The 25,132-nt window shown below is 36.1% G+C and overlaps 2 protein-coding genes across 3 annotated transcripts in view; one reads left to right on the top strand and one right to left on the bottom strand.

Annotated features, from left to right (window-relative positions):
* Window positions 1-25,132, top strand: part of LOC113240628 (solute carrier family 26 member 10) — a 118,025-nt gene that overhangs the window by 30,619 nt on the left and 62,274 nt on the right. Inside the window, exon 2 of one of the 2 annotated variants that reach the window (XM_026477968.1) lies at window positions 10,887-11,033. In XM_026477968.1, coding sequence (XP_026333753.1) covers window positions 10,993-11,033 — 41 coding nt within the window. In that variant the 5' untranslated portion in view covers window positions 10,887-10,992. Of the gene's footprint in view, window positions 1-10,883; window positions 11,034-25,132 lie in introns of those variants that run through there. The other variant, XM_026477969.1, reaches the window with a different exon arrangement.
* On the bottom strand, window positions 4,170-14,505 carry LOC113240630 (mitochondrial fission process protein 1). The gene is made up of 4 exons (XM_026477970.1): window positions 14,331-14,505; window positions 10,858-10,985; window positions 8,818-8,915; window positions 4,170-4,469 (listed from the first exon to the last, which is right to left on the bottom strand). The coding sequence occupies exons 1-4, from the start codon at window positions 14,398-14,400 to the stop codon at window positions 4,298-4,300; spliced, it is 468 nt and encodes a 155-aa protein (XP_026333755.1). The 5' UTR covers window positions 14,401-14,505; the 3' UTR covers window positions 4,170-4,297.

Here is a 25,132-nt window from a genome sequence, read left to right as displayed (position 1 = left end):
ACGCTATACCAACTAAGCCACGGAACGAACCAACGGACCTCACGAATTTTTCTATGTGCTTGCGTCGTGTCTTTGCATTTAGTTTTTCAACGACTTTTTAGTCGCCATCTATGAGAAATCTATGAAAGATTTATCACCCAGTTAGTACCTTTACAGCTACCAGTCCTGGCGAGAGATGTCGCTATTCACTAATTACTTACAATTACAATTGTACTATATATTCACAAAAATATATAGTACAATTGAGCATATACACTGATTACTATACGGTATGAAAACACGATTTCTAAAAATTTTCACGATAGAAAATAAACACAAACTTACCTCGAAATTTCACAAGAAAATCGCCACATTCAATAGGTACTTAGCATATACTAATGATTTATTTTTATATCTACTGAACTAAATAGAACACGTGTACAACACTATATGCATTTTTCAAAAGGCTTTACATTCGTTTGTAAAAAATAATTCTAAAATAAAGCCAGTGTCCCTGCCTCTAGATCCAAGCAAAATGAATTAAAAAATTGTACTCGAGCTGAAGTAATTTAAAATTCAAAGGTCTGATAAGAGTGAACTATATTTCGTTGGGATGTACCTTAGATGTAATAAATAAAACAAATCATTCAGTTCTACATTTTATTCAACAGATCAACAGGAGTATTTAAAACATTGTAAAATATAAATTATTAAACTATTCAAAATATTAATATAGTAAAAACATACGTAATATTTTGTTCTACATTTGCAACAGGCAGTTGATTTACATCTAAATACTAGGGATAATTAATTAAAAAACATGTTGGAAAAGAACCTAAAAATACAACAAAATGACATTTCATTAGGTACTTTAAATGGAATTTCTATCACAGCCTATAAAATTCTAGAAAAAGCTATTTCATAATTAGACCCAATTGTTACTACGATAATAATTATTTATATTGCCAGCGCAAAAAAATACTGATTGTTATCAGTTGTTACTCACTCCAGAGATGATGTAAAAGTATTCAACAACAAAACTTCAAGAATAAATTATGTGTATTTATATAAAAGCTTCTAGCTACATAATTATTGCTCTGCAAATATTATGGCCAAAAATAAGGACACTTTATCAAATCCTTCAAGCCACCATTAAATCACATTTTAGAGAATAAAATCGACTGACAACTTTGTTTTTAATAAATAGTTGTAGCATGAAAATAATAAGTTATACTAACGCCTGATTATTTTATTTGAGCAAATAATATCATCGAAACTGTTGATGGTTATTTTATGACAGGGCACTTATTTTATGGAGACTTCGCTTGAAAAGCCACTACCGCCACTACCGCCGGACGTGCATTGCCGGCAACAATAAATATCAATTACTGCCCCACCTATCCCTGTACTATCGACAAAGTCGAAGCGTTACCACTTTCAGCGTTCTTGTTGCGTGCAGGCAACGGTGTTAGTAGCAGCCACTCGCAGCTAGGGTTACCATCCGTTCGGGTTTGTCCGGACATGTCCAGCTTTTTGACCTAATACCGGATTCTGTCTGGATTTGTCATTTGTCCGGATTTTTCCGCTTAGGTAACAATTTTCAGAATAAAAAGTAATATATCCATTTCGTAATTATGTAGTAAAACTCGAATTACGACAAAAAAGCGTTGTCCGGTACGTTGTCCGTCTCAGCTACCGCTTAAGAGGGAAAGATTTTCGATTTTATTATTATAAGGTCCGTTCTTTCAAATGTCAGCCCTTTTGTCCGGACTATTCAAATTTCGAAACGGTAACCAACTCGCAACTAAATTCTTCTGGTTATATTATAAGCAAATAAAACTCAACAAAAAAAAAAGAGCGATGCTACACACGCGCTGTCAGTGCGTACAATTTACTGCAATGCGGTGGCGCCGCGCCGTTTACTTGCGCACAGCAGTACCGCTTACCGCTTTTACGAGCTCGCGTTCTGTCGCTACGCCGTTTCAACGCACCATGTGGCATGCAGTTCTAATTTATATGTAGTACAACGCAGCGTTACCATCCATAATATTAACTTTATCACTAAGTCCAAACTCATGGTACCACGATATCGTTTTACTAAGGTAAACGATTCTTTTATCTGGAATTGTATACGTTTTTACAATAAGATTCCGGTGCATATATTAAGATTATCATTTCCCAAGTTTAAAACTTACTTGAGTTTCTTGCTCGTTTAAAAAATGATGTTTACAAGTGGAAAAATTTTACCTATGGAATAAACGACGTTGACTTTATCTTTGTTACCGCTCAAGCGTAGCAACGCCGACGCAACGCATCATGTGGCATCGCTCTTAGGAGTGGGCTACATTCACCGCATGCAAACAAAATTATTTTGGACCTGGGAATGCTTCAACTTACTGATAAACTTTACACCATACATTTCCTGTCTTTTTATTTGCAGTCTACTGTTTTGCTATTTATGAGCATATAATTAAATTCTAATATCTCTATGGCCTACTCCTACATTTTCACGTCTAACCTCTAATTCTGAATTCAGTTACATTGTATAAAAACTATTTAATAATAATCAAGGAACACATCCCTTTGCATTTAATATTTAGCTTTCCGAGACTTTTGTCTAGTTTGGCCACAGCCTTACCTAACCTCTAATTATTTTAAACTCAACCCAGCATCTACAAATCTGTCACGTATCGAAGGTTTAGTACGTCTTTCAGACTTGAATTTTAATTTTTAATTAGATTATAATTAACAACGGGTAACAAGTGCGATAACAAAACTGAAAGATCAAACAAGTATATATATATAAAAATAACAGCTACCTTGTTGATATAGTTAAAAGCACGCTGGATTTTTCACTTTGTAATTTGGACCTTATTAAAGAGTACCTGCATGCAATAAAAGCGAAAAGACTGCGCGTTTACTCCCGCTCATCAACGCGTTTTTTCGCTCTTATTAGGCTACGAATTCACGGCACTGTTTGATTGCTATTTATTATTATTTCAATACTCACGACACCACAAGTTTGTACGGTCACGTAGTCGCCAAGGTTGCATTACGGACCGCAAACTTGGCGGGAGAAGATCGTGATCATCGGCGGCCGAGCCGATCGCAGAGAGCGCGGGTGACCGCATCCCGCGCATAAAACGCGTTTTGAAATGTGCTACTAAATTTCGATACCTCCAATTTTTGGACCTGTTCAGTTTTCACAAAATTTTTTGTTTTTTTGGAATTTTGTTTTTTGAGTATAATATTATTAAGTAAATATGTATGGTTACAAAAAAAACAGAAAATGACCAAAAGATAAAGGCGTGGTGTTCATTGGAAGTATTGATTTTACATACATACACTCTACAAAAGCGGCGGTCCCGCAACAGCGGCGGGAACGGGTAAAAACCGCTCCGTGAGTTCGTAGCCTTAGGGTCAAGTCACACTGAAAAAACAAAGGCGCACAGCGGCCGGTGGAGCTAGCACGATGCCTCTTTTAACTAGTCGCTACAGGTCTCGCGTCTGCTCGCGGTGCCGCACTATTCTATCACTTGAAAAACTTTTTATCTTAGAAAAATTCAAAACGCTAAGTAATACTTTGGGCCAAAAATGCTCCTCCGGCCGCTGCTCCTTCAGTGTGGCTTGACCCTTGCTTTGACTAAGGGAACGTTCCCATTATGTCGTGTCGACAGACAGTCGTGCAGTTTAAAGTGTCGTGTCTTGTATATTTCAATGAAGTGGTTCACATATAATAACAACACGAATAACTATAGTTCACGACTTTTTTGACGTTACGACGACATACTGTCGAGACAATGGGAAGAGCTAAGAAAAATGACAGTCGTCCAACGATAAATAAAACATCACGACAAAAACGTGACGACAGATATAGCAGTCACTATTGTCGTCACGTTTTATTTATCGTTGTCTGCAGGTGTTCTGCTGCTGTACATCAAACGATTCTGTCGTGTGAACAACAAGGTGGCTGCCGTGAGCCGATAAATTATCGTCACGATCCAATAGGAGTCGCTAGACACGACAGTCGTTCAATGATAAAAAACGTCCACGACAGTCATGATATGAACAGGCTAAAAACGACAGTCGTCCAACGATAAATAAAACTTTACGACATAATGGGTACGCGCCCTTACCGTACGTATACACTATTTTCAATTATTAGTTATTATTACTATAGATTTCGTATAAACCAGAATTCCCAGCATTAGCTCTAAAACAAACCACTATTTTTGTACGTAATGAAAACATACATACGAAACAAACGAAGTCAGATAACCCTTACCTGTAATCTGCAGCTCATCGGACTTCGAGTTCCTCAAAAGACTTTCCTATAAGATATGTCCATGAATGCTGTGACAGCTGTATCGATTGGTTTCACGATGAACGGAATTGAAGAAAGCCCTATGGCCACTGTCATCCACTTGCGAGTTGAACGGGGTATTTTGCCAAAGTATTTAGCGAGCCCCTTACCCGAGTAGTGGGATATTCTGAAAGAGTGTTATATCATTATTGTTATAATACCATTTTTATAGTATATTTATACACAATATTAGTGAGTAAGTGGCAAGGCGTTGGAACTTGTTATATCTCAACGGCAGAATTCAGAAAAGCAGAACAAAAATGAAAGAAAAGAAAGCAGACATAAATGTTGTGCCTACTTTGAGTTCACCGGTTAAAACGTGTCTTCCGCAGGGCTCAATATTTGGACCTTTCTTATTTCTCATTTATATTAATGATCTACCTTTCTTTGTTGAAGACCTTTTCGGAATAGTATTGTTTGCTGACGTTAACTAAGACCAAATTAGTGATACCCTTTCAAAGGTAGTTTATTGGTTTGATGCTAACAATGTATTGCTTTTGCTAAGAAGACAAAGTGTACTAAATTTGAATTACCTAATGTGAAATCAACTGGAAATGAATGGAGAGAAGTTAGACCTTGTTAATAAAGCTGACTTTTGGGAATGACCTTAGATAGTAAAAGTATATGTGTGCGTGTTAACTTCTATGGTTTCCACATATATCTATTTATTTAGATACACCATCGGCACATATATAAACTTATACTGTTTTAATATATAATTTTTTATACAGTATGTTGTACAGTCAAGAGCACGTCAAGCTTGAAACTTTGTACTTTCGACAGTTCTTATCGTAAGCGGCGTAGAGCTGGATTTAAATCTTAAGTGTCAAGCTTGACGTGCTCTTTACCGTTACAGGTCTATATGTACATACAAAATTTACGAAAAAAACCTTAGTTTAAAAAGAAAATAGAAACAAAACGAATGTATAGAAAGAAAAGAAAACAAACTATCTAAGAAATTACATCTTTGACCAACAGATTAAGCTCCGCTGCATATGTGAGCTTACCGATATTGGTACTGCTAGACTAGTTTAGTTTACTTCCATAGTATAATGTCCTACGGAATTCTCATGTGGGGTAAAGCTGCAGATATACAAACCATAATTGTGATGCAAAAATGAGCGATTCATTCTGTGTACCGTTTAGGTTTTCTCTCAGTGAAAAGTTTAAGGAGACTGATATCATGACTATAGCATCACATTGCATTTACTCAAATAAATATTTTGTATGCCCGTAAAAGCATACATAATTTAATTAACAATGAAGATATCCATAATAAGAAATGAAACTATTTTTCCGGATTTAAATCACGTATATTTGTTTTTTCAAACAAACCGACGTTTCGGGCCCTTTACAGGTCCCATGGTCACGGTTGACTGAGGTGGTACAGTCTTCAACCAGTTATGTTTAATATTAATGCAAACCACGCTATTTTTTCACTATACTTACAATGGTTATTAATTAAATACCTTATTTTTAATTTTAGAAAGAAAACATTACAATTTACGCTACATTAGGTTTTACAAATTATTTTATGGAATGAATTTTTATTAAGTTTAATTTATTAATAATTATTAATAGAAATAAGAATAAACTAAAACATATTAATTAGTACTGCAGTCTTATATCTGATTAGAGGAAATTCTGTATCCCAAACTGATATCCATAATATTAGAAGTAAGGTGCCATTATCATGGTGCCACAATTTCGTTTAACTAAGTTAAACGATTGTTTTATGGGGAATTGTATAAGTATACCTAAATTAATTTGCAACACACGATATTGACACGCATATTTGTTAAAGTTTAGAAAATAATTTTAACTCATGATCAATATAATATAATTACATGATTTAATTCCGCCTTCCCGTTTCCATCACAGAGGGAGTAGGCGTAGGCTTGGGTTACACCCCTATGTTGTGTATATTCCAAAGATCCGCACGAAGCGTTACGCTTCCACATTTATATGGCGGAGTGGGATTCCCTGCCTGCAGACTTGTTCCCTGAACGTGATAGCGCATTATTTAGGTGTGCATGCTGCATCGTCACTTTCCATCAGGTGAGATGCAGGTCAAATGCTTGAATATAAAAAATATTTGAATAATATTACAGTGAAAAAAAATGACTATTTTTATTTCGTATTAAAGGGGAATTCATTGATATCCACTGCAATTTACATAAACTACTTCGAGGCTATTGAGTATTGATCAGCGCTTTCTTGATATAAGACGGAATTTCGACCTTTTCCTTTTGCAGAGAACAAAAAGTAACGAGAATGGACGCTCTGCGCCCCTCCCTAGATTTAGATACCGCACCACGCCCCGCACATTGACGGTCACATTGACTGAACGACAACAAGGCTGTCGGCGAGCCGTTCTCGCGCTAAGACGGCTTTGACATTTGAAATTTTTTCATTTATTCATTACGAAACCTGTACGTTAATATACAGGGGTCGGCACGAGTTGTTTTCCAACTTTAAAATGAAATAAAACATTTGCATGTGGCTCAAATTGAGATAACATGCGTTCATTTGACGGTCAACGAGTTTGGCTTTTTAAAAAATTGATGCACATAGACTAGTCATCAGTTGTTGATGCCGAATTCGAAATTCGAAATTCAAAGACAACAAAAATGGCGAACAAACATTTTTCAACTGATTTGGTTTTACGGTTTTGTTTAATAACCCCGCACACAGACCGAAAAAGTATGGCTGTTCTCAAGGAAGCATTCCCAGGGCGCCTGATTTCCAGGTTCGGGGACATCCACTGGCCCGCAAGGTCACCCGACCTGTCTGTCCCCGACTTTTTCTTGTGGGGATATCTGAAGGAAAGGATCTTTCGTCACCAACTTAACTCTCTGGCCGAATTAAAACAGAAGATTCGTGATGAAATTCAAAACATTTCAAATGAAATGTTAGAAAAAGTGAAAGAAAATTTCATCAAAAGGCTCCAACTTTGCAGAGATGAAAATGGGGGACATCTTGCAGATATTGTTTTCAAAAAATAATTTTAAAAAAGCCAAACTTGTGATCTCAATATTGTTAAGAAAGATTAAAATTTTATCAATAAATAAACTTGTTATGTCATTTTAAACTTGGAAAACAACTCGTGCCGAACCTTTTATAACATCATTGTAAATTACTATTTATAATGGTCGTGAATTGTGCTGTGAACGGCTTTTTATCGTCATCTAAACGGGAGAAAGAGAGTTTCTTTCGTTTTCCGAAAGATGAAACGAAGATGACAAAAACTTTCCGTCTGAGAATCATTCAGCTATTGTTTTCGTCATTTATTTAGCGCAGAGTACCAGAACTTGCTTACTAGACGCCATAACTTCGTGAGCTAGTAGACAAAGGTTCTCGAATTTCCAATTTGTATTGCCGATAAATAGTACGTAGTGAATATACCTAATTATTAACTAGGTAATGATAAACTTGGGCACGCAGTTTCAAATGTACAAATACATGACAGGCAAATGACTCCACTCCACCTGATGTTAAGTGGAAAGTGGTCTCCAAACGCGAAGGAACCTAGTGCAGCGATGGAACCCTCACTGCACTAGCCACCTCCACCCTGCCTGCTTACAATATGCCTCTTCACGCCTCGTTTGAAGGACCCCATATTATAAGAGGGAGGGAAGACATGTGCCGGAAGGGAGTTCCATTTGTCAACCGTGCGGCAGAGAAAGGAGCCACCGAACCTTTTAGTATGCGATGGAATGCGGCAGGTAGTGAAACGGTGACTACGAAGGCCAGCACGCGTGCTTCTGAGCAGGAACGGGGAAGGGGGGATGAGGTTGAACAGCTCTTCAGAGCACTCACCATGGTACATGCGATAAAAGGCGATAAGCGATGCAACATCTCTACGCAGTTGCAGAGGTTCAAGGCGTGATGAGGCTTTTAATATGTTTTTTAAATAAATCTTCAATATTATTCTAGATAGTGAATTAATGAACAATATATTTTTATATCGATGTAAATACCTAAAGAACATGTATAATTATTAGGATTGTATTAATAGAATTATAGATAACAGATTCGCTTAAGATTTTCACTGTGTTGTCGCTCTGACCACAAAGTGATGGGTAACTCTGCCACTTCACGCACATATTTGAGCATGTGCAGATAGCGCCTTGCTGTATGTAGTAGTAGTAGTGACTGTAGTATGTAGATTGTTAGTCGTCTTGAGTTATTGAGTCCATGATATAACTCAACTTTGATAAAAATGTTAGAATTGCCGTTTTTCATACAGATAACAAACTAAGGGTCGTATTCTAGAACTCCACTCAATGCTCAAGTCAGGATTTGAGTATGGTTTAGAGCACTCGAAATCATACTCAAGTCCCTGCCATTAGAGTCGTATTTCCAGTGCTTGAAATCATACACAGATCCTGACTTGAGCATTGAGTAGAGTTCTGGAATACGACCCTTAGTGAACAACTTTAAAAAGTAAAAATAATTCCATGTGATTGTGATACCTGTTGATTACCACTCCTGGTATAATGACGGACGCCAAGGTCTGCCAGATGAGAGCATCACCAGCGTCAACTATCATTTTTGAAAGCCGACCGTCTCTCTGAAAAGAGAAAATACATTTATGTTAAAGTGTTTTTGTGGCTAACAGAGCAAGGGACTTGAGCATTCAAAAGCCTTGATAGCTGTCTACAGTGCGAATCACTACAGAGAAGCTCTGTCATTGGACAGGAACTGCTCAATAGAGTCTTAACAGGACATTGTGGCTTGAACAAGCAGATGTCAAATATTGGTCAGAGAGAGAATAGAGAGTGTAGATTCTGCCACGAGGCGGATGAAACTTCTGTTCATCTTCTCACCCAGTACTACCCCCTGATGGGCGTACGAAGCTCCATACTGGGAAGGCACATGCCACAACCAGAGGACATAAAATCTGTCGGTGCCAGGAAAATCTTTCACTTCTTCAATGCTGTCGCCCTTGACACTGAACTGTAATTAATGGTGACCACAATAGATCAGTTCATGGTTGCATGTTTTATGCCCCGAATGAAACCACTCTAATAATGATGATAATAAAGTGTATTTTTACATTACTGCTGCTTATTCATTTCTGCCGCCAAGCGATAATGTGAGCATTATGGGGTTCCGGTTTTATTTATCGTTGGACGACTGTCGCGTTTAGCCTGTTCCCATATCACGACTTACTGTCGTGACTGTGTCGTGGACGTTTATTTTATCGTAGAACGACTGTCGTGCCTAGCTGTTCCCACTAATCATGATGACAATGTATCGGTTCACGGCAGCCACATAGTCGTTTGCATGACAGAATCGTTTGAAGCTACGATTATCTGTCGTCACATTTTTATCGTGATGTTCTTTTATCGATGAACGACTGTCGTTCTAGCTCTACCCATTGTCACGACAGTCTGTCGTCGTAACGTCAAAAAAGTCGTAGTAGAGCTCCTTGTGAAAGAGTTTGTCTAGAGAAGTACTGCCACCTTGCCTATTTCTACCGCCAAGCATTAATGTGAGCATTAACTGCGTTTTGGTTTTGAAGGGTAAGAGTGCTGGTAAAACAGGCACATGGGACTTGTCAACTTATGTCTCAGGGTGACAGGCGCAGTGGCTGTTCCTCAGATTCTCTGATAATTCTTTGAGTGGCACTGGAACTGTAATGGACAGGCGTGTGGCTTACCAACAGGCACACAGCTGCACTTATATTCATATCCGCACATATATGCACTTACATATCAAATAGGTTATTTTAGATGCAGTCATCGAGTACATAACCAGAAATAGAGACGAAATAAGGGCCATCCATCCCTGGCAACTCATCAGGCAAATGGGCCTTGTATCACTTTTAAATTTCAACTCTCGTTTGCACTGAAATTACAAATTAGAAAGCTAAAATGGTACAGCGCCAACAACTGACCAGCGTGTACGTCTCCGCTTATTCCAATAATATTCCGTATTTATTTTAATAAAGACAATATCTCTAGCAATGATATCAATCTGTTCCATTCGGTGGTGTGGGAAAAACAGCAAAACATCTAATTACAAAACGAACGAAATCACTTTTCATCGGTAATTAAATATTAAATATGTTACTTTTTCAATTTTCGCCCATTATAGCAAAGCTCAAGTTAAACTGGTATACTTCGCCACCCGTGAGTTGTTTCGAATTCAGGCTGGCCAAAGCACTGTTGTCACCGTAACGATTTGGCAGAATAGTTTTCAAACAAATTAAATGACATTTCGTATCTAATTCTGGTTATATACTCGATAGATGCACTATTCACACTTCATTATATTTATTATTTGTTGCATTGTTGTTGGTTCTGACTGAAAACCAACGCCTTAAGGAACTTACGCATATTAATCTAAGTAAGCGCTCTTTCACTGCTATAAAATGTTTTATGTTTCCTTTTGTATTTAATCTGTATTTGTGTCATATTAAATGAAGTGTTTGTATATCTACCTATATAACATACTGATTATTTGTTTGCTATCATGCATTCCCTTTGCTATATGTGATGTGAACAAACCCTCAATGAAGCTTGGCTCTTGTGCGCAGTGTCAGCGATAACGTAGAGCATCGCCACGCCGTAGCTGGCGCGCACCACGCTGCGCGGCACGACCGGCCGGAACGACTCGCCCACCTCATTCGCATACCCTGGAACATGGATTTGTTCAGTGATGGGTACATAACTAGAGACGAGAGGTAAGAACATTTGAGCAATATTAAAATAGTATTTTACATAATAATCAATAGTCGGAAATAGGAGTTCCACATTTATAGGTACAGCAAGACTTGTTGCCGTTCCGTCAATGTGATCATCAATTTGCGGGGCGCGGTGCGGTATCTAAAGCTAGGGAGGGGCGGAGAGCGACCATTCTCGTTACTTTTTTATTCTCTGCTTTGGTAAAAGGTCAGTTGTCTACTGCATTTTTTTACATGGCACCATTAAAATTACTTTAAAATCCAACGTCGACTACCTGGATCAGAAGCTTTGTCCTAAGATGCAGTAAAACCATTTCCGGAAATCGGGAATTCGAAAAGAGTAATTAATTAATATTTGGTGGTTTTAACAACACTATGTCGCTTCTTGTAGCTATATCTATACATGTATTATTATATCATGTGGAACACCTCGATACCTCCAATGAACACTAGGCCCACTTTATTTTTTGGTCATTTTCTGTTCAACAGCCATATTTACTTACTAATATTATGCTCTCCAAATTTAGTGAGAAAGAAACACAAAACAAAATTTGAAGAAAAACAAATTTTGTGATAAAAAATAAAAAACAAAAAACAAAATAAAACCAGAACGGTTCGAAAAATTAAGTTGGCACAGTGTTCATAGGAGGCAACGACCTTTTTCCGACCACTGATTATTATTCACGACTAGTATTATCATATAAACTTTTAGAGGCTTTATATTAAATTATAATGTGTGGCTACATGAAGCCTGCAAAAGTAAACAATTCATTATATTGTGTTTTAAATATAATTATTTATTTTATATATGAAACGGCCCTTCGTTCACTCAGAACGACGAGGTCCATGATCACCTAAATGTGTCATCAGCAGCTGCTGAGATCAACCAACACAAAACTAAGCACGAAGTGTCAGACCACTCATCGGGACTTTTAGATCCGTCAACCATGGTCATGCAGTTTACGCGAGGCCAAAGCTATAATTGGGAGGCGAGGTACAGGCCACTCCACCAAAACCGTCGTACCTCATTTGCAAGATTAGCTTATGGCTTGGTGGTTGATTGCAAATAAAATAATAATAATAATAATGATAATAATCTCAGTACAGAGTACTAAAAAAACCGACATCAAAAGTACGTGGAATTACATCTATTTGCCAAGTTTTATTGAAATATTCCCTTGTTCGCCACTATACAGGACTTGACACAGGAGATAACAAAAATCGGTTGTCACTACTCAAAGTATATTGAGAGAGAAAAACGCCTTGAATTGGAGAATAGCAAAACCAGCCTTTAAAATAATTGCTCCTTACGTAAAATTTAGGCGCTATTTATAAAAATGAATGTTCATGCGTGATCAGCCACCCTTGGAGGTGGATGATTTTCTTCAAAATGAAATGGGACCACTATGGAAGTAGCCTTTTTTTTCAACAAAAAAAAATCATGAAAATCGGTTCACAAATACCGGAGTTATCGCGTAACATACATACATACAAAAAAAACCTACAGTCGAATTGAGAACCTCCTCCTTTTTTTGAAGTCGATTAAAAACAAAAATGGAGGGAAAGAATAAATTAATATGAGAACCAAACATGTTTAGGGAGACATCCTCCATCATGAGCTCATTCAGTCAGAGATTAAATAATAACATTCATGGACTGATGCAAATCACAGAAATCTAAAAAACTAGGCTAGTTAGCGGACCACTTAAGGGATTCTACTCTTTGTCTCTGTTCGACATCCATCTGACAATTACTGTTGAATAAGTAGTACTCAACCAAATAAAAAAAATTAAGTATAAAGCTTCATTCGCATCGTATGTCTTCTTAATTTGGTTGCTTATATATTTATTTGACAGTAATTGTTTCGGGCAGATGTCAGAGAACAAGAGTACAAGGTCAGAGACACACAGACAGCGACTTGAACTAATCTGAGCACATCTCAACAATAACAATGCTGCCCTCTCTGCAAGCTCACCCATTTGAGCTGTCAAACTGACTGTCCATAGTGATGATGCAACATGGCCAAGACAGGTTATCAAATCTGATTTATGAATAACTAAATAACTTCCGTAATCATAACAAAATTACATTTAATAATATTAACCCACGTTTGTCTTTCCATAATGCATGTAAACAATAGATTTAATTATGTTACATTACGCTTAAAGTGACAATAATTCTTATTATTATTATATCTATTTTAGACTCTCGCCTCTCCCAAGCCCTAATTAATTTTGAATTTTTAAAAGGGACAGGCGGTATTTCCCAGCAATGGTACAGTCAGCCAGAGTCAGGGACTCAAGTTTTAAAACCGGTGAACAATATGTGCCATATTGAGCAGGAATGCGTTCTGCATTTGTGCTGGAAGCAACATGCCACAGAAATCCGACGGCATCCAGCTGTTAGAAAGGCTGACTGGAATTAACCTATTTGCGGACAAAACAATTGGGATTATTTCAGTGGAGGCCACGTCCCATGTCGGTGAACTCGAGTGCCAAGTCAAGATATCTCCGGCGTTTCTCGGTTTCGGCTTTCATGAGACCCTCGTCATGCGATATGGTAATGTCCACAAGAAATACCCTTGACTGCGATCAATCCAATATCACAATATCAGGCTTATTCGCAAGAATAGGCCTGTCCGTGATAATTATTATTATTATACACAAAAAACCAGAATAGTTAATTCAACATTAACTGAATTTGAAAAAGGTTTGTTTGAAAGGTGATATATATCCAGAAAGTTTCCTTTACTTTTCAGTTTATTTCCAATAAGCTTATAAAGTCACTATTACTATTATTATTTGGATACCTATTCTGCCCTTGTAACGAAATGAGGCACAACTGTGCGTACTTTACACAACAGTTACACAACATTCCAAGGGCAGTATTTTAGACTCTATTATTATTATTATTATTAGGGTGGCTTCATTCAGGGCCTATGCATCCCCTCATCACTGCGACCATTGACTGATCTATTGTGATCACCACTAATTACAGTGTAGAGCCAAGGCCAACAGCATTGAAGAACTTAAAGACTTTCCTGGGTCCAACAGATTTTATGTCCTATGGTTGTGGCATGTGCCTACCCAGTATGGAACTTTGTATGCCCATCAGGGGCATAAAGTTATATATGCTCTTTGCATTAAAATTATCTTTCCACCGTCATACAAGCAATCAAACTATCAACTTTTATGTCACAATCTAAATTGCACGGATTATCAAAAGATAAACAGATTTATATGATACAGGCAGAAAGGCGACAAAGCAATGACACATTTATTAATTTAAGAAACTCACCAAGATAGCGCACCCATGTGTCTCGGAAGAAATCAGTTTGACAGTAGGGCCCTTTGCAGGGATTACCCATGGCTGATAAAAGTTACAATATGTCCGTTTTAAAGCTCAACGCTGTAGTATCTGGCTGCGCTCATCATGTGCCGCCGCGATAACGGAGTGCTGCTGTGTTTGCGTTGTTAAATTTCTACAGTTATTATGTAAACATAAAAATTTATGCAGCCAACTAGATACGCCTTACGCGAGACTTCCATTAACTAACTGCGTGCGTCGATCTCGGAACATCTGACGAAAACTGAATGAAACCTACTTACAGAACACATGGTTTGAACAAATGAGAACATTTAACCATTACATTCATTTACAACATTTAAAAATTTTCTATTTTGAATAAGTTTGACATTTTAACATTGACAATGACGTTGACCTTTGAGTTGCTATATTATGTAATTGGCATAAATGCAAACTAAAAAAAAGCACGTTTTTATTTACTTTAGTTAATTAAACAAATCTATTTCACAAAACCTTGATTCAGATGACGATGAAATCGCGTATAATTGTTTTTTCAAACAAACCAGGTATCTGCGACAGTAATCTGGCAGGGGAACTTCAGCATATAAAACAAGTCCTACATGCGAATAAGTTGAATATGCCAAGCCAATCCCGCAGGCCCCGTGTGAAACCACTAACAGTCGACCGAAGACCTGCCATTTTACCTTACTTAAGAGGTATTATTTAGTACTTTTGTAACTATAGTGAAAAAATAGAGTGGTTTGCATTAATATTAGACATAACTGGTTGATGACTTTACCACCTCAGTCAACAGTGCTGTAAAGGACCCGAAACGTTGGTTTGTTTCAAAAAACAAATATAAATGCGATTTAAATCCGGAAAAATAGTTTCATTTCCTATGATAAGAACTCGATACGCATCCTTTTGATTTTGCATTTCTGCCCTTGAAAATATGTTAATAATGTAGAAAGCGGGTAACACTCCTATCAGCTGTTTTCAGTTTCGCAGCTGTCATTCATTTGTGTGTCAATGTCATTGTGCTGTCATCTGATGATGGTGACCGGTCGTCGCGCGCGAGTAGATGTAATTTTTTATTTGTAAATAAATCCTCTTTAATAATAATTGTCTTGCTTTGAACATTTGTATACGTGCAAAATAATATGTGACTGGACTATGAGAAAGTGCATGAAGATTTCTGTGTGCGAAAAATGTGAATAAAACAAATTGGTACTTAGTTTTGTGTAAATAGGAAAATTTGTTAATTTTAGAACTTAAAATTGAAAAGGTATCGTAAGGAATTTAGTTTCTTTTATTAATGGCATTCTGTACACCATGCAGGCAAAAAACAATTATTTATTTGCAAACAGTAGTGATGTGCTTTGTCAGTATTGTCGAGATATCGATATGTTCCAATGAGGCAAACGTACACAGACGACAACTTTTATTTAAACCATCAATGTCGTCTGCGTATAATTTTACCTCTCGCAATCACATATATTAAAAATAGACTGCCGCTACTGGGAAAACAAGGAAACATTGTCGGCCAAATATCATAAAAACAATCGATATTGTAAAATTAATTACCAGATTTCTGTAAATTAAATTAATTAGAATGATATCGGGAGCTCGTGACTGTAGTTATTCTTACTTAGCATATTTATTTTGGACGCGAAGGTCATCCGCAATAATTCTTTCGTGCGTACTATTATGAAAAATGTGTTCACTCTTGCTTTACATACGTTTAAATTAAAATATAGTTCCGGTATGAGAAGTACTGGTCACTCTTCCGGAGTTAACATGGTTACTCAGGTATTCATAATACAAGCAACTCCTTTTGTTTTGTGCGTATTTGATGACAATATTTGGCACATCTAGAATACACATCACGATCGCCGAAACTTCTGTATGGTGAAATTATATGGACAGCATTAAGTTAGTAGCAGTAAAGCAAGCTCCTTACGAAAGTGTTCGTCCAGCCAACCTTACCTATTTTTGCCGCCAAGCAGTAATGTGAGCGTTACTGTTACTTCCCGTCTTGTTCGTGTCGTCACCAGACACATGACTTATTCGTCCCGTCACTTGGTTTTATTAAAAAAAAAATTAAATGAAACTATTTTTCCCGGTGCAATTTATTTTATGACACTTAATGATGGGATGAACAAGTTATGAGTCTGTTGTCGGCGACACGCCTGTCCATAACAGTTGCAGTGGCACTCAGAGCTTTAAATTACAAAAATCTGAGACATAAATTGAAAAGTCCCATATACCTGTAATTTCACCTGCACGCTTCAGAAACAGAACGCAGTAATGCTCACACTGCTTGGCGGCAGAAATAGGTAGTGGCAGTACTTCTCTGGACGAACTCTTCACAAGGAGCTCTACTGCTACAGATTGTACTATATTGTCAATGTCCAATGTGAATTAGGTATGCTTGTAAAGCATGAACAATCAAATTCATTGTTTCCTTGGGATTGAGTAGTCTTTGTTTTTTGTACGTTAAGAAAACCTTCTTTTCATAGTCAATTGCTGTACAATGTCGTTTCGGTGGCTAATTAAATGTTTTGTTTACCAATTAATAAAAAATAAAAAAGGGAAAATTACAAAACTCTTCCTGATTTATATTAGTTATATAATTCCATAATAATTGTCGTAACTACGGCAGCTCCAGCGCAAACCTAGTAAAATACAATTTAAAAAATGTACTAGAATACTACTCCAATAATAAGTACTCACCAAATTGCGTTGACAGCCGCTTCAAAGTTCTGCAATTTACCAAAGATTTGGAAGCTTTAAAACCTAGTAAACCTAGACACATAATCTGTTTCGTGACCGGTCAAAAGTCTTGTAAGTCACTTTAATCAATTCAAAACGTAGCAAGCATTTGAGACTTACTAGATTTTGAAGTAGTAACAGCGTCGTACTATCCACTAATTAATGGATAATAATCTTTAATGATACTGACAATTTTAAACGTTTTGTTAATGTCAAATAAAATCAAATTTTGTTCCAAATTTTGCAATTTCTAATGCAATAACAAAACTAAACACCAAGCAAATGCTCATACTGTTTTGATTCTGGCTGCTCTATTAACTTAATTATGTACATAATTAGTCAGGTTAGTAGGGGTCTAAAATATGTAACATATAAGTCGTAATCATTTTTGTGAGACCAACTTATTCATTGATTGGTACCCGATTTTGATTTGTGTTTTTGGCCTCTCTCGTCGGTGATTGGTAGAAAGTGTGCAAACGCAATTTCGAAAAGTTTTTTAGGGGAACACGTTTTAGTTTTTGCCGACTGTCTTAAAATATTTACGTCCTGTTTTAAATTCAATTTTAAAACTGAAACTTAATTAAAACCAAAATTTATTTTTAAAACAGGACGCAAATATTTAAAATCAGTCGTTAAAACACAAAGCATGCTTTCCTGATAACATTTTTCGAAATGGCGCTTTCGCCGACAAACACCGACGTCCTGTAAAATTGTGTCTAAAGCACTTAGCCATTTATTGATAACAAAAAAGTTAAAAGTAAAAAAAATTAACAAACCCGAAAAATTATCAAATCAAATAAATAATTACAAAGAGCAACCCCTAGAGTTTCTTGCTCATTCGTCTTAGGGGAATCTGCCTTACGAATGAGCGGTAGAGTTTAACCAATGTGACGATTTCAAGTATAATAATGCTTACCTATGAAATAAAGATTATTTTGATTTTTGATTTGATTTTAATAATAATAAGCTGCATAAAAACAATAATAAAAAAATTAAAATACAAATAAAAATATTATCGTCAAATTACTAACAATAAATTAATAGCATCACACAATATAGTGATTGTTCAACAAGCCACGTTTTCAAGAGAAATGTAAATATATTCATTGATTTTAGCACGTTATCTGGCAACCTACTTACTAGGTTTTGTTGTGAAGCAACCGACTATTTGTAGCATTTGTAAGTAAGAAAATAATTATTGTAGTTCTTACTCGTCGTATTTAGCTTGTGGAAAAAATGTGAATTGCTATAGGTATTTATGTAAGTCTTTAGCACTGACTTAAAGTCACGTGAAAAATGCGTCACCGTCACAAGCACTGTGTATTATTGCTCACACTACTAAAGCTACAATTATATTCACTCGAGGATTGCGTATTTCCCCTAAGGTATAATAAGTATACAATTTCCTTAACGCTAAAACCTGTATTTCAATCCGTTCATCTTCAAATTGAATAAAAAGCCACTAAGTTAAAAACAGTTACTAAGAATTTATTTCGCGAAACGACACTATGTAACACGTTTGTGCAATAAATTAGCTATATACCATTTTAAGACTGGTCAAGTCACACTAAATACATAACATACGTTTTACACTGAAATACATGACTGAAGACTCGTAATTTATATTATCAATGGCAATTTTACACAAATAAGTAAGTTAATAAATTCGTATAAGCTTGTGGAAAATTTATATTTTTTTTTATAATACCAAATAACGGGACGAACGAGTCGTGCGCCTGGTGGTAAGCGACCCACCAGTAATGCTGACATTACTTCCTTGCAGCAGAAATAGGTAAGGTGGCAGTACTTCCCTGGAAGAACTCTTTTGCAAGGAGCTCTACTGCTGCTACATTTTATACGTAAGAAGATGAGTGCTTTGTTCACGATAAAATTTCATTGCTCTTCTTGTTGCTGTATGATAAAGATTACGGCACCTGAAAAAAAACAAGCAACAATTAAAGTTTTATACTGAAATGTTAAACGCCTACTCAAAATTAGGCAGTGCCACTGCGCTCGTCAGCCTGAGACATAAATTGATAAAGACCCTTTAAAACAGTGAACACTTGGCAGCAGAAATAGGTAAGGGAAGTCTGCGAAGTATACTTTCACGGCTCTTTCACGGCTACTATAATATTAACAACGAAAACTTTATTGAAAATCAAATAATCATACCATAGGTAAAATTTTTACACTTGAAAACGTCATTTTTTAAGCTACTGCTCGTTCACTACGCTGACCTCCCCGAGAAGAACGAGCAAGAAACTCTACGGATTGCTCTTTTCAAATAAACTTAAATGCTATAGAATAAGTTTGAATCATATTTGTGTGGAATCTAGACTTGTTGTCTTTCCATACTCTTCAATTTTGTAATAGGGATTTTCAATTAAAATACTTTTAATGTAAGTTTTAAACTAAGGAAATGATAATCTTAATATATTCTCCGGAATCTTATTATAAAAACGTATACAGTTGCCCGTAAAAGAATCGCTTACCTTAGTTAAACGAAATCGTGGTACCATGACTTTGGACTTACTTCTAAGGTTAATATTTTGTATATCTTATTTTTTCATGAAATTTTCGAAAATTTTTACGGGCAAGCAAAATATTTGTGTGGCATCACACGTCATGATACCAATCTCCTTAAACTTTTCCCTGAGAGAAAAACCCGAGAACCTGACACAGAACGAATCGCTCTCTTCTTACTTTAAAACACAATAAGGTTTCACTAGTATGTTACACAAGGATATTGACTACAGCGACACGATCTAATGCTTAAGACAATAAGTCATTGTAGATGGTTTCATAAATTAGCAGATGTTAGTCACGTGTTTCTTCAGCATGACGTTACTTTTTACAAAAGATCTCGCTACATTTATGCCTTTGATATTTCTAATAAGTAACACCTACGTAACATGAAAAAAATATGTAATTTAACTATCCACCGGAAAACGAGCTAATCACCAATGAATTTCCGTTCAATTCGTCATTGTTTTAAACAACCAATGTGGTTAATAATCAGGTTCCTATCTTCAAACATTATGATCAAAATCCATCTTTAAAAATACATAAAAACATAATGATCGGCTGTGAACTGGCAACCGGTAACGGTTATCGGTTAACGGTTAAGATAGTAATATCTTAATTTTGACAACTTTACACGATGAAGAAACAAATTGGTTGCGTCATTTATGTAGCATCTGATTTACTCTTAGGGGTTACTAAATAAAAATGCGTAGGGTATGTGTCATAAAAATATTTAAAAACTACGTATTTTTATTTAATAAATCAGATGCTATATAAATGACGCAAACATTTTTTTCTTCACCCGTAAAGTTGTCAAAATTCAGATAGTACCGATTGCCAGTTCACAGTCTATACTCCACAAAATTAGGTAATTATGTAATTTCATTGAGTTAATCTCTACTTCGTAAATAATTGTAAGCCCAAATTCAGAACTTTACAGGGAAAAAACTTTAATATATTGGAAGGACTAGAATGGACTAAAATTATACCTCCGATTCTAGAGGTGTTACAATTTTATTAAATTTGAATTAATATACTCATTTCATGCTTTATAATTTTATAGCTCAGTACATTGACTTACAATAGTATAATAGAATTACATACTACATAAAAAAATACAACCATTTTTGCGATAGAAGTCAATGTATACAATATTATATCGCACACTGAGAATGACAATGACACAATGCTCAATTTTTGATTATGTGATAACTACAATTTCTTACTACTATATAACTGCCTCTGTTACCATGCCAGACTGCCATGCAGAGGTCCCAGGTTCGATTCCCGGGCCGGGAGAAATATTTGTATGGCCTACATTTTTCTCTTGTGAGTTGGATGTAATTTGTGGTTGTCTATGTGTGTGTCCATGGCACCCGCGACACAAGGTTTCCCTAGTGCTATGTTGAGTGTGTGCGTTAGAAAAAAAAGATCAAAAAGATCATTACTAAACGAAGATTTTTGAATGTGGTTTTCAGCGGAAATAAAAGGGAATCTACATAGTTTTAGAAGTATTATACAAATTTTCACCTACCACAATAAAATATAGCTACTTTTGAGAATTTCGTTTAGTATCACTATTCCTCATAATCTTTTCATGTAAATTAACATTTCTTATTATGCAATATCGTCACAAGGGATTCATAAAAACAAATTATGCCATGAAACTTAATTTTAAACTTCGAATATAAAAAGATAAATTATTATTACTCTATACCTAACCAGCTTCGATCTGGCTCAGCAATCCTGTATTGTATTAGTCTTAATGCAAAACATGTGCAAAAAGACACTATCCTAAAATGACGACACCCTTCACGGAGTTACTGGTAAATTGTTTGATGATGCTTATACAGCATAATTCATTCGTTATGTCTTGTAGCAAAATTCTACGCAAACAATATACACGGGGTTTTTGCATTATAAAGTTCGTACTTTCAAATCCAAAAGAACAATGACATTAAAAATAAAAAAACGTATTTTATCTACACACTTAACATAAACTCTCTATAATGTGTTCAAAAACCGCAAATTACGACCAGCACAAAGGTAAACTGTTTTGTTAGAACAAATTTCTTATCTGTGAAAATGTTATTATTACTTCAGGTGATTCGCTCTGGACCTTTTGGAGGGAAAAGTGTCATTTTTATTTTGACTTTCAATTATTTTGTGAAATCTAGTTTAAAGTGGAATAGGATAGTGCTATTGTGCCTTAATCGAAGATTAAAACGCGAAATTATACGAATCTCGAAATAAAATACCCGTATCGGCCCGTTTTAAGGAATCCCGAGTCAATCCAAGCACGCCGCCTCAAATTGCCTATCCTCTTTGTGGCAGCCATATTTACAGAAACATATTTAAACTTCATGTTTAGGCTGATGGCTTTGCCAAAGCCTTAATAAATTAAAAAAAAATTATTACTTCATAATAACAACGAATTTGATGTTATTATTACATTCAAATTTCGAACATCACTGAAAAACAAAACAATTTGATTGGACCTCAATTCTAATATCAGTCGAGATGAAGTTTTATTCGACATGAAATGTCAATAGCAAACAATTTTGACAATACACACGTTACTTGATATCGAACGATATGATAATTGGGGCCGATTCTAGTTTGTCTATGAATTAAAAATAAAACTACGGTTGTGGGACATGCGTGAGAAAACTTTTGCCGCCATTTCGCCAGTCGTAACACGCGGTTCCTGAACACATCATAGAGAGCTTATAATATGTGTGTAGACAAAGCAGTATATGTAACTCGTCTGCTCGTTTCATAAACCCACTCGTATTTTAATGCTTTTCATTATGTAACAGTCACATAAACTACTATTTTGTATAGTGACAGAATACTGTATAGTGAATCCACGGAAGAAAACGCAATGCAAGTGCCTTAGAATAATAACGCATAGAATGATAGTTTCATATCAAACGAACTGTCACAAGTGAGGCAAAAATCAAATTCATGTAGGCTAGTTTTAGTAGTAGGTTAATTTTCGGTTTTAGTGAATATTTATATAAAAATACAAGTTGAAACGCGTTACTTCCTTGTGGAATGTGATGTTAGTGTCTATTTTATGTTTGTCTGACGTATTTTTACACTCAGTTACCGCACATGTCGTCATTTTTAGCTAAAATTCTTGAGCTGTTCGCGGTGCAAGTCGGCCTTGAGCACTAAAGGCCCACCCGCTCATATAGGCCCATTGGGAGCGCTTCAATTTGCCTCACTTAGCGTGCGCGAACTACTCGTAGGTTTCTATGCGTTATTATTCTAAGGTTGGCACTAACTGATATCGTCACAGAACAATAAATACAGTAGAAGTGGTTAGCGTTATTAATGCTATGCGTTATTATTCTAAGGTGCCAACTATGTACACATATAAACAAGGTAAATCTTGTAAGACAATATTTTGGGCAAATGAAATTAACAAGCAAATTCAAATTCAATTCAAACAAAGAAAACATTCTTAGATCAGGCTAGAGACAACTTTTCCTTTTTTCAATTGTTATTCGTTAAACAATTCAAGGTTTATATAAATTAGTTCAACCTTGTTTTGTCAACATCGGTAATAAGTGATCCTATTCTAATTTCATTGCAAGGTATAGAGGCAGTTTAACATTTCTTCGATCATAAAAACCTGATGGTCTCGTTGCATTGTAGCTACATAATAATAATTTCAAATAATTGTCACATTGTAACAAAGGTCATGCAGATGGAAGAGGACGAAGTAGGCTCTTATTGCACGCCATACTGCATTTAATTGATTTCGTATGTAAGCGTGGGTCAAACCAACCAACATGATGAGACCACACCAATGCCTGGTTTGAAACTATGGAATTCTCTGTACTATGTGTACCAGAACAACAGAATTTACTCTGGGGCACTTCCCAGAACACAAAGTCCTTCAAGTAATCTAACCCGGGACCTCCTCATAGAGCGCACACAATATAAACCGTTGGAACATCGAAAACGTCAATATAGCTTGAATACCTAATGAAAACAATTGGAAGTCCGACACAAATCTTAAATTAAACAATTGGAACGTAAGAAGTAGTTTTAAGAGCGTGTCAATGAAGTCCTATTTCAATGAAAACTGTTTTAATCTATTCATAAGACATCAAAGTAGCTGAATGTCTTTTCATCTTTTTTTATTATTATTTTTTATAATATTAAAAAAACTCACACACTCAACATAGCCCCGCACTGGTATACCCTGTGTCGCTGGCGCCCTAGACACACACATAGACTACCACAAATTACACCCAAACTCCCGAGATAAATAAATGTGGGCCACACAAATATTTCTCTCGGTCCGGGAATCGAACCAAGGATCTGTGCGTGGCAGTTCGGCATGATAACCGTTCGGCCACGGAGGCAGTTTTATACAGGATTAAGTGACGGCGCTAACAAGTCGTTCGCCTCTTGGTAAGATACACGCCTGTCCATAACAGTTGCAGTACCACTCGGAGTTTTAGATCTGAGGAGCACTGCCACTGCGCCTGTCACCCTGAGGGATAAGTTGATAAGTCTCATGTGCCTGTAATTTCACCAGCACCCATGCCCTTCAAAACCGGAATGCAGTAATGCTCACATTACTGCTTGGCGGCAGAAATTGGCAAGATGGCAGTACTTCCCTGGACGAACTCTTTCACAAGGAGCTTTATTGCTTCTAAAAATGAATTAATTAAAATTATGTATTAAATAATAGGTTATTATCATTGACTTACAAATAAATGGACGACGGGTCTAATACAAAAAGCACGAAAAAAATGTCCCAAGTCAATCTATTTAAACGTAGTGACATGTAAATGAATATGAAAAAGCTAAAACGTTGAATTTAAATTGTAATGTCATCGCAGTACTGTCTAATTTTGCTTGCTTCGCTGTCAGTCGAACAAACGAAGACTAAAGCGTGAATGACGCTCTGTATACGATTTTAACGCCCTATAAGTTCGGACACGTTTTAGCGCGGACCCGACGTCCATATAAATTGTAAGTCAATGGTTATTATGCTTTACATTTCACACACATAAGTAGTTATATCAGAATCAGTCACTATCTCGAGTGCGCTGCATAATTGCACTTCCTCTGTATAGGGTAACGACATTTTGCGCAAATAACTCGCTATTCCTTTACCTAAGATTGCATCTAGAGCCGGTTCTCTATGTACTTATCTCTATAACCATATTGTTAAAATAAAAGTTAAGACAAGATCACTACTAGACAAAGAACCTTGCAAGACAAAGAATATGATAGGATAAAGAATATTACTAGATAAAGACATGTCCTCATCAGCATAGGTAGGTCATTTGATTTTTTTTGTTTATCATACAGCGTTGAATATTTCGCAAAGTATTGTTGCTTGATTATTTGATTTATTGGGCTTGTTTTTTTCATCTTTGGGTTTGTCTTTAAACGAGTAAAAAGCACTATTTTATGAACAATAGAGATCCTTATAAAAAGAAGTGGCCCAGGGAAGTACTGCCATATTTTGT

This window comes from Hyposmocoma kahamanoa, unplaced genomic scaffold (assembly GCF_003589595.1).
Source record: "Hyposmocoma kahamanoa isolate Upper Pololo Valley unplaced genomic scaffold, ASM358959v1 160, whole genome shotgun sequence".
In the NCBI taxonomy this organism is placed as follows: Eukaryota; Metazoa; Arthropoda; class Insecta; order Lepidoptera; family Cosmopterigidae; genus Hyposmocoma; species Hyposmocoma kahamanoa.
Note: the sequence above shows the minus strand (reverse complement) of the source record. Positions and strands in the feature narration are given on the sequence as shown.